Below are 10,482 nucleotides of genomic sequence, written 5' to 3' on the forward strand. Positions count from 1 at the left end.
TTTGGTACAGAGTCTTCCTCTGTCGCCCAGGCTGGAGTGTAGTAATGCAATCTTGGCTCACTACAACCTCCACCTCCCAGGTTCAAGTGATTCTCATGCCTCAGCCTCCCAAGAAGTAGCTGGAATTACAGGTATGCACCACCACTGGCTAAGTTTTGTGTTTTTTAATAGAGACAGGATTTCCCCATGTTGGCAAGGCTGGCCTTGAACTCCTGACCTCAAGTGATCTGCCCGCCTCAGCCTCCCAAAGTGCCGGGATTATAGGTATGAGCCACCATGCCCTACCACATTTCACTTCTAAATTAAAATTACATTAAGGTTTCTTTCTTCAACATCTTAAAAAAACAGACAGGCTTTCTTCATCCCAAAACTAATATGATTCCTATAAAAAGTGGACTTGTTTGGCTTTTTTTTGGGTATCAATGTATTGTATTCTTTTTCCTGTGATTTTATCCTACTTCTGAAATTTAACATCTTCATAACAGAAAAAGTCAGTTACAGAAGTAAGCACTTTACAGAAATGAAGTTGTATTAGTTCGTTTTCACACTGCTATAAAGATACAACCCAAGTATTTATAAAGAAAAGAGGCTTAATTGACTCACTGTTCCGCATGGCTGGGGAGACCTCAAGAAACTTACAATAATGGCGGAAGGGGAAGAGGCACATCATATATGATGGCAGGCGAGAGAGAGAGTGTGTGTGTAGGAGGAACTGTCAGACACTTATAAAACTGTTAGATCACATGAGAACTCACTATCATGAGAACAGCATGGGGGAAACTGCCCCCATGACTACTTATGTTTTTAAAAGTGCTCTTGAAATTGCATTTTTTTGCTTTACAGCTATATTGAGGTATAAGTTACTTATAAAAGTTACCCATTTTAATGGCTGGGTGTGGTGGCCCACAACTGTAATCCCAGCACTTTGGGAGGCCGAAGTGGGTGGATCACCTGAGGTCAGGAGTTCAAGACCAGCCTGGCCAACATGGCAAAACCCCATCTCTACTAAAAATGCAAAAATTAGCTGGGCGTGGTGGCTCACGCCTGTAATCCCAGCTACTTGGGAGGCTGAGGCAGGAGAATTGTTTGAACCTGGAGGCGGAGGTTGCAGTGAGCCAAGATTGCGCCACTGCACTCCAGCCTGGGTGACAGAGTGAGACTCCATCTCAAAACAACAAGTTACCCATTTTAATTAAGTTACTCACATAGTGTGCCATGAGTTTTTGCAAATGTATAGAATCATGCATCCACTATAATAGTCAAATTTTAGAACATTTCCATCACTCCCAAAAAATTCTCTTATACCCATTTATGATCACCCCTGGCCCCAGACAACAGTTAATCATCTGCTGCTGCTATTGTCCTTTCTAAGGTTTCATTTAAGTGAAATAAGACAATATATAGTCCTTTGTTGGATCTATCAGTGGGTGCATGTGTGTGCATCTTCCATTTTTGCTATAAATAATGCTATTGTGAACATTCACGTAAAGTCTTTGGACATATGTTTTCATTTCTCTTGGATAGTTGCCTGGGAAAGAAATTGCTGAGTTGAGGCTCAAGCCTGTAATCCCAGCATTTTAGGAGGCCAAGGCAGGAGGATCACTTGGGTCCAGGAGTTTGAGACAAGCCTAGGCAACACAGCAAGACCTCATCTCTACAAAAAATAAAAATAAATAAAAAATAAAATTAAAAAGTAGCCAGGCATGGTGGTGCACACCTTTAGTCCCAGCTACTTAGGAGGCTGAGATGGGAGGATCGCTTGGGCCTGGGAAGTCAAGGCTTCAGTGAGCCAACATCCTACCACTGCACTCCAGCCTGAGTGACAGAGCAAAACCCTGTCTCTGAAAGAACAGTTTGCTGGGTTTTATGTCAAATATATGTTTACATTTTTAAAGAAACTGCCGAACTATTTTCTAAAGTGGCTGTACCATTTTGCATTCCTACCAACAGTGTGTGAGGGTTGCTCCCCATCATTGCCAATGCTTGTTTTATCAGTGATGTCTTAGTGTGTGGTTTTGCTTTGCATTTCGCTAATGACTAATAATGTTGAGCAAATTTAATGTAACTCTTTGTATGTTTTCTTTTGTAAAGTATCATTTGCTCATATGTCATTGGGTTGTCTTCACATTATTGAGATAAGAGTTCTTCTTATATTCTGGATATAGGTACTTTATTAGGTGTATGTTTTGCAAATATTTTTCTCCCAATCTATGACTTGCTTTTTCTTCCCCTGACCCCTTTTTTTATTTTGGGTCTCTCTCTGTTACCCAGTGCCAACTGAGGCTGGAGCGCAGTTATATACACATGGCTCACTGCAGCCTTCAACTCCTGGGCTTAGGCAATTCAATCACCCCAACCTCCCGAGTAGCTGGGACCACGGGTGTGCGTCACCATACTCGGCTGTTTTTCATTGTGTTTTGTAGAGACTGAGTGGTTGCCCAGGCTGGTTGCAAACTCCTGGTCTCAAGCGATCCTCCTGCTTCACCCTCCCAAAGCACTAGGATTACAGCACCCAGCCCCTTTTCATTTACTTAAAGATATCTTGATAGGCCGGGCACGGTGGCTCACACCTGTAATCCCAGCACTTTGGGAGGCCGAGGCGGGCAGATCACAAGGTCAGGAGATCAAGACCATGCTGGCTAACATGGTGAAACCCTGTCTCTACTAAAACTACAAAAAAAGCCAGGCGTGGTGGCGGACGCCTGTAGTCCCAGCAGTCCCAGCTACTCGGGAGGTTGAGGCAGGAGAATGGCGTGAACTCAGGAGGCAGAGCTTACAGTGAGCCGAGATCATGCCACTGCACACCAGCCTGGGTGACAGAGCAAGACTCCATCTCAAAAAAAAAAAAAAGATACCTTTAGTAAATAAAAGTTTTTAATTTTCATGAAGAAGTCCAATGTATCTTTTTTTTTTTTTTTTTTTACCATTTGTACTTCTCTGTCCTATCAAAAACGTCTTCTAGCATTGAATTTTGTGTTTTATGTTTATATAAATACACTAGCTTTCTGTTTATTGCAGTCAAGCTGTGTTAGTCGACAGGACCATTTACATTTCAGGACAGATAGGCATGGACCCTTCAAGTGGACAACTTGTGTCAGGAGGGGTAGCAGAAGAAGCTAAACAAGTAAGTCATTTTCCACATTTGAGGTTCCCTTTTCTACTACCTTTTTAAGGTTGGAGAGTATTAAGAATCCACTTGCCTGATTTGTTTTATAGAGATTAACAGATAAATGTTTTTTAAACTACTTACTGCTTGATTTAACATAGTTTTCGATCTAAGAGTTGGAAATCTGATGAATCATGAATCATCTAACAACCAAAAGAGAGATTCTACCTCCTTAACACTAAAGTCACCTTAAACCTGAATCATTGACATCAGATGACATGCTGCCACGTCCATATGGATTGGGAAATTTTCTTTTCAGGGCCACTGACCTGCCCCTCTTCAAAAAAAAAAAAATTACCACCACAGAAGTAAAAAGTCAACATTTTTAAAAATAAGCATGGGGAATATAATTCTAATCCAATAAATATAATTAAACCATAATGTAGGCCAAGCATGGTGGCTTACGCCTGTAATCCCAGCACTTTGGGAGGCCGAGGCCGGCAGATCACTTGAGGTCAGGAGTTCAAGACTAGCCTGGACAACATGGCGAAACCCCATCTCTACTAAAAATACAAAAACTAGCCAGGGGAAGCCAGGCACAATGGCTCACGCCTGTAATCCCAGCACTTTGGGAGGCTGAGGTGGGCAGATCACCTGAGGTCAGGAGTTCAAGACCAGCCTGGCAAACATGGTAAAACCCTGTCTCTACTGAAAATACAAAAATTAGCCAGGCATGTGCCTGTAGTCCCAGCTACTCAGGAGGCTAAGGCATGAGAATCATTTGAACCTGGAAAGTGGAAGTTGCAGTGAGCAACATATAATTAGAATTATATTCCACATGCTTATTTTTTTAAATGTTGACTTTTTACTTCTGTGGTGGTAATTTTTTTTTTTTTTTAGGAGGGGCAGGTCAGTGGCCCTGAAAAGAAAATTTCCCAATCCATGTGGAAGTGGCAGCATGTCATCTGATGTCAATGATTCAGGTTTAAGGTGACTTTAGTGTTAAGGAGGTGGAATCTCTCTTTTGGTTGTTAGATGATTCATGATCCATCAAATTTCCAACTCTTAGATCGCGCCACTCCACTCCAGCCTGGGCGACAGAGCAAGACCCCGTCTCAAAAAGAAAAAGAAAAAAAAAATTAACCCAGTGAGGTGGCACATGCCTGTAGTTCCCGTTACTCAGGAAAATGATGCAGGAGAATCACTTAAACCTGGGAGGTGGAGGTTGCAGTAAGCCAAGATCGCACCACTGTACTCCAGCCTGGGACACAGAGCAAGACACTGTCTTAAAAAGTAAAATAAAATAAAATAATAAACCATAATTTTATGCATTTACTGAGTCATATAATGCTGAAAGTTTGTTTTGTTTTGTTTTGTTTTGTTGAAACAGCCTTGCCCTGTTGCCCAGGCTGGAGTGCAGTGGCGTGATCTCAGCTCACTGCACCCTCTGTCTTCCAGGTTCAAGCAATTCTCTTGTCTCAGCCTCCCAAGTAACTGGGACTACAAGTGCCCGCCACCACACCTGGCTTATTTTTTGTATTTTTAGTAGAGATGCGGTTTTACCATGTTAGCTAGGATGGTCTCGATCTCCTGACCTCATGATCCACCCACCTCAGCCTCCCAAAGTGCTGAGATTACAGGCGTGAGCCACCGGACGTGGCCTAGCTGAAAGATTTTTAAAAACCTAAATGTCCACTCATAAAGAACCGGTTGAATAAATTCTGCTAGATCAATACAACTAAAGTAATGTGGAAAGATCTCCAACGTAAATTGTTTCATGGTAATAAAACCAAGATGCAGAACAGCATGCACAGTATGCTACTGTGTGTGCTTTTGTGTTTAAAAATATGTAACATAAGCATTGACTGTACCTAGAAGGATATACAATAAATTAGGAACAGTGGTTACCTCTGAGGTGGGAAACATGGGAGAGAGGGAAGGGTGAGAGAGATCTTTACACTATATATGCTTTTTTAATAGCTTTTGAGTTTGTTGTTGTTGTTGCCATATCCATGTATTACCTATTTAGAAGGTTATTTTAAAAGACACAAGAATATAATGAAATATTACATTGTGACCAGCAAAGTGGGAAGGAAGAATGAATCCAAAAAAAGATGTTTTTCCAGAAGCCAGTGTCTCAAACAGTTATATAATTTACTAATATCATTTTTTGAGAAAAAGGAAAAAGAACCCTTTAAAGTCAAATATTGCTTTAAAAGAAAACATGTTTTAATGCTTACTAGCTCATCCTTATCCTTGAAGTGGTATCAAATGAAGAACCCCAGAAATTATTTCTGTGGACATTGGCTGAACAATTAACACATTTTAGCACTGAAGAAGGGACTTCAACCCAGTCTTTTTATGTGCAAAAGGAGACGACCTTTTCACTGTATTTCAGAAAGACTCATTCTATTAAAGGGAAGCCAAGAAACACACTTGTAAGCTTCCTAACAAGAGTAGAGAAGATTTTTCTGCAACATAAGCTATTTAAGGAGGTATTAGTAAAAGATGATTAATTGAATGTAATTAAAGCTTTAAATCTAACATCAGTGACTTAGGCCTTTCTTGGCTTGGTTCACAGGCTTTTAAAAACATGGGTGAAATTCTGAAAGCTGCAGGCTGTGACTTCACTAATGGTGAGCAATTTGATATTATTTCACCTTTCTTTTTGATATTTCTTTGGTCTTTTTCAAAAATATATGGCATCCAGTAATATGCCATGCCATGTCTTTGTTACTACTTGAAGTTGTTTTAAACAGCAACTGTTCTCTTTCGCTTCTTTGGTCCCATTTCAGTCCCATTTTAATCAAGACAGTCTCAGAATCATATAGTCTTTTTCTAAGTAATGTTTTGGGTCAGACCAAATAACTAAACCTAATGACAATGTTTATATCTTCTAGTGGTGAAAACAACTGTTCTTCTGGCTGACATAAATGACTTCAATACTGTCAATGAAATCTACAAACAGTGTAAGTAATTTGGCTTTATTCCTATTTTCCATTTTTAAAAAGAAATAAATCTGGTCACATTAATGAATGTGTATTATGAATTAAGAGTGGTAGGAGATGCTAAAGAAATGGTCACAGATCTTGTCCTAAAAGAATTAATAATCTGATTGGAAATAGGTTGTATATACCCCATGAAAAAGTTCTAAGACATTTCGATTGCATTCCCTAAAACAATGTAGTGAAACCCTACATACCCATTTTTCAAAAGCTTAATTTCATTAAACCCTTTTCAGGCTTTTTAAACTCTCCTAAAAAGTTTTTTACACATAGGTTTTATTTACTATGGCTGTATGGTCCAGCCACCATCTTTATCCTGGCTCTCTCAGACTCATTAGTTAGTTACTTAATATTTCTATGCCTTGGTTTTCTCATATGCAAAATGGAGATAATATACTCCTACCTTATAGGATTGTTGGAATGATTAAATGAGTCAGTACAATGTGTAAAGCACTTAGATGCTGGTGTGTTATAAGCACTGAGTAAATGTTAGCTATTATTAACATTGATGGCATAGTGGGGAAAATTGGTTTCCCCACCACCTAGTGGGATGAGGCAAAGGTATAACATGGAAAAAGCATCATTACTTATTCTCTCCTGAAGAAATGACTAGAAAAGACCAAAGTTGGCAGAGGAAGTACTTGCCAAAATTGCTGGAGATGGGCACTTGTTCCCTATTTAGTTAAATAGTTTATAAATATCACTTTAAAAGCAAAACTCCACATCAAACAAGATCAAAATGTTAGAGTATGTATTTCTTTTTCTTTTTTTTTTTTTTTTTGGCCAGAAAGCTAAGAGATTTTGAAAAGTGTTAACTATCGTAGGAATCGTATGGCAAAATATTTTATCAAACAAATCTGATAGTGAGTCTCTTTTTTAAAATGTTGTTTAAAGCCGGGTGCAGTGGCTCACATCTGTAATCCCAGCACTTTGGGAGGCTGAGGTGGGTGGATCATTTGACATCAGGAGTTTGAGACCAGTCTGGCCAACATGGCAAAGCCCCATCTCTACTAAAAATACAAAAATGAGCCAAGCATGGTGGTGCACACCTATAAACCCAGCCACTCGGGAGGCTGAGGCAGGAAAATCTCTTGAACATGGGAGACAGAGGTTGCAGTGAGCTGAGATTGCACCACTTCACTCCAACCTGGGTGACAGAGCGAGACTCCGTTTCAAAAAAGTAAAAATAAAATGTTGCTTATATCTAAGAACTGACCAGTATATGAAGCACTTGCCAGATTCTTAGTTGTAGAGTATTGAATAACAATACAATATCTGAAAACTAAAATAAAATTTTTCACTTGATCTTTATTTTTTCAACTCTTCTCCATTAAAAAAATGAAATTCCTTCAAATTCAGATTTCAAGAGTAATTTTCCTGCTAGAGCTGCTTACCAAGTTGCTGCTTTGCCCAAAGTAAGTACACTTTAAATGACTAATGTACACAGTTTCAATGTCTACATTGTTTTCCTTCTATAAGTAAACTAAGCACTGTGAAAGGAAACTTACAAGAAGTAGCCTGGGCAGGGTGGCATACCCCTGTAATCCCAGTGCTTTGAGAGGCCAGCACAGGAGGATCGCTTGAGGCCCAGAGTTCTAGACCAGCCTGGGCAACATAGCAAGACAGCCATCTCTACAAAAAAAAAAAAAAATTAAAATTAGCTATGCATGGTGGTGGTGCACACCTGTAGTCCCAGCTACTTGGGAGGCTGAGGTGGGAGGAACACTTGAACCCAGAAGATTACAGCTGCAGTGAGCTGTAATCGAACCACTGTGCTGCAGCCTGGGTGACAGTGAGACCTTGTCTCTAAAAAAAAAAAAAGAAAGAAAAGAGATAGATCCTGCTTCCCCAGGGACTTAAAGTCTGAAAGGAAATACCCTATATTACATGCTTGAAAAAAAAAACCTTTTAAGACAACACATGAACATATAATCAAAATCAAAATACTTCAATTGTGAGAAAAGGCCGGGCACGATGGCTCACGCCTGTAATACCAGCACTTTGGGAGGCCGAGGCGGGTGGATCATGAGGTCAGGAGATCAAGACCATCCTGGCTAACACATTGAAACCCCGTCTTTACTAAAAATACAAAAAAATTAGCTGGGCGTGGTGGCAGGCTTCTATAGTCTCAGCTACTCAGGAGCCTGAGGCAGGAGAATGGCGTGAACCCGGGAGGCAGAGCTTGCAGTGAGCCAAGATGGTACCACTGCACTCCAGCCTGGGTAACAGAGCGAGACTCCATCTCAAAAAAAAAATTGTGAGAAAAAATTAAATAGCAGCTGTACTGTTGTAATGTTACTTAGGGGACTATAAATTTGAGCCAGATTTGTTTATGAGTTCTGCAGTAAAAATTTCACCTGGCTATTGTACAATTAAGAATCTTGGCTGGGCGCGGTGGCTCACGCCTGTAATCCCAGTACTTTGGGAGGCCTAGGCGGGTGGATCACAAGGTCAGGAAATGGAGACCATCTTGGCTAACACAGTGAAACCCCGTCTTTACTAAAAATACAAAAAAATTAGCCAGGCGTGGTGACGGGCGCTTGTAGTCTCCGCTATTGGGAGGCTGAGGCAGGAGAATGGCGTGAACCCGGGAGGCGGAGCTTGCACTGAGCCGTGATTGCGCCACTGCACTCCAGCCTGGGCGACAGAGCGAGACTCGTCTCAAAAAAAAAAAAAAAAAGAAAAGAAAAAGTATCTAAACCTTCCACTAGAAAAATAATCTCTAAACCAGGGGCACACATATTTCTCACCATTTTGATTTTGCTACTCTAACTCGAAGCTTAGCAGCACGATATTCCTGCCTATAAAAAAGCAGCTCTTACTGACTTCTACTTGCAGTTTCTACTAAAGAAAAATTATGTTTTAAGAGTGTAATTTGTATTGCTTTAATTAGTTGTTACTTGGAATGATCATTATCAAACCTATTAAGGTACTGGTTGTAGTAGAAAGAGCTCTGAACTTGGAATCAAAAGACAAGGGTTCAACCTCTGCTATCTAGCTTGTGACTGGGATGAGTTAATTATTCCTTCTACACTTCAGCATATCATTCTGTGAATTGATGGGAAAATATCTCTCTAATAGGGCTGCCATGAGACTCATGTAAGCTAATATAGTATATGAATATACTTAGCATGGTAACCTGGTCTATTATAGATTCTTGGTGAATATTTCCTTCTCCTTTCCTTCCTTGAAAAGCTTAACGTTAAAAATGTTATATTGCTGTTAGTTTCATGTTTTTAGTAGGTATTATAGAGTTTGCAATTTGTACAAAATGATTAAAACAAATTATTTCGTTTTCTTCACAGGGTAGTCGAATTGAAATTGAAGCAGTAGCTGTCCAAGGACCGCTGACAACAGCATCACTCTAAGTGGGCCAGTGCTTTGTAGTCTGGACTTATTAACATTTTAATTTTTACAATCGATGTAACATCTTAATTAACCTTTTAATTTTCACAATTGATGACAGTGTGAGCTTGATGAAAATATCTGAAGTTATTATGGAAATACCATATAACAGGGAGAGTTGAACATGAATTGAAGATTAGAGAAAGAATCTAGTTACTGTTTTAAATTACACCTGTATTACTGAATATAGGAAAGAGATACCCATTACATAGTTACTCAATAAATAAAAGAGAAATAACAGGTAGGAAAGAAGAGTAATTATTCCTAAGAAATAATCAAGAACATATCTAATTCAAACTAATGATGTGAACGATTTAGTTTTCATGTTAGGTATGGGATTCTGCTCTTTCTTGAGTAAAATTTAAGTGTTTAAATTTGAGGTCAAGGAGAAGAAAGGGGACCAAAATTTAATATAGATAATATTTTTCTAATGGAAATAAAATAGACATGCAGATTTCCTTTGGTGTGATTTTGTTCACTTATTTCTTAACAGTTTATACATTAAAACATATTGCCTAGTTGGGGTGGGTAAAGTTAAAATCTCCAACTATTTCATTTTTCAAAGCCTACTTCTGACTTCATGCACTTTTACACAGTTTATTTTTTTCAGCAGTTTTAGCCAACTATTATTACATGAAACATCATTTAAACTTTCTAGTCTTCAGCAGTTTTGACCATTTATAGTGTTGCAGAATTTGCATGTAAATTTTCACATTTGTAGACATCTTTTTAATCTCTGCTCTATCTGTCCCCCCTTTTCATGTCTGGTATGATTTATTTGGACTTCTTTTTTTTTTCCATTATCAGTCTTTGCCAGAAGTTTATCCCTTTCATTAATCTTTTTAAAGAACCACTTTTTGGCTTTGTTGATCCTTTCTATTATATCTTTCTTTATCATTATTTCTGCTCTTATATTTATTATTTTCTCCAGTTCATTGATAAGTCACATTTTTCTACTTTTAATAT

The 10,482-nt window shown here is 39.0% G+C and overlaps 1 protein-coding gene across 1 annotated transcript in view; it reads left to right on the forward strand.

Moving 5' to 3' along the window:
• Nucleotides 1-9,980, forward strand: part of HRSP12 (heat-responsive protein 12) — a 17,501-nt gene extending 7,521 nt beyond the window's left edge. Inside the window, exons 2-6 of the mRNA XM_011952730.1 lie at nucleotides 3,019-3,124; nucleotides 5,688-5,742; nucleotides 6,007-6,075; nucleotides 7,471-7,526; nucleotides 9,417-9,980. Coding sequence (XP_011808120.1) covers nucleotides 3,019-3,124; nucleotides 5,688-5,742; nucleotides 6,007-6,075; nucleotides 7,471-7,526; nucleotides 9,417-9,479 — 349 coding nt within the window. The 3' untranslated portion in view covers nucleotides 9,480-9,980. The remainder of the gene's footprint in view (nucleotides 1-3,018; nucleotides 3,125-5,687; nucleotides 5,743-6,006; nucleotides 6,076-7,470; nucleotides 7,527-9,416) is intronic.
• Nucleotides 9,981-10,482: the final 502 nt, after the last annotated feature.

The sequence above is a fragment of the Colobus angolensis genome, unplaced genomic scaffold (assembly GCF_000951035.1).
Source record: "Colobus angolensis palliatus isolate OR3802 unplaced genomic scaffold, Cang.pa_1.0 Scaffold349, whole genome shotgun sequence".
In the NCBI taxonomy this organism is placed as follows: Eukaryota; Metazoa; Chordata; class Mammalia; order Primates; family Cercopithecidae; genus Colobus; species Colobus angolensis.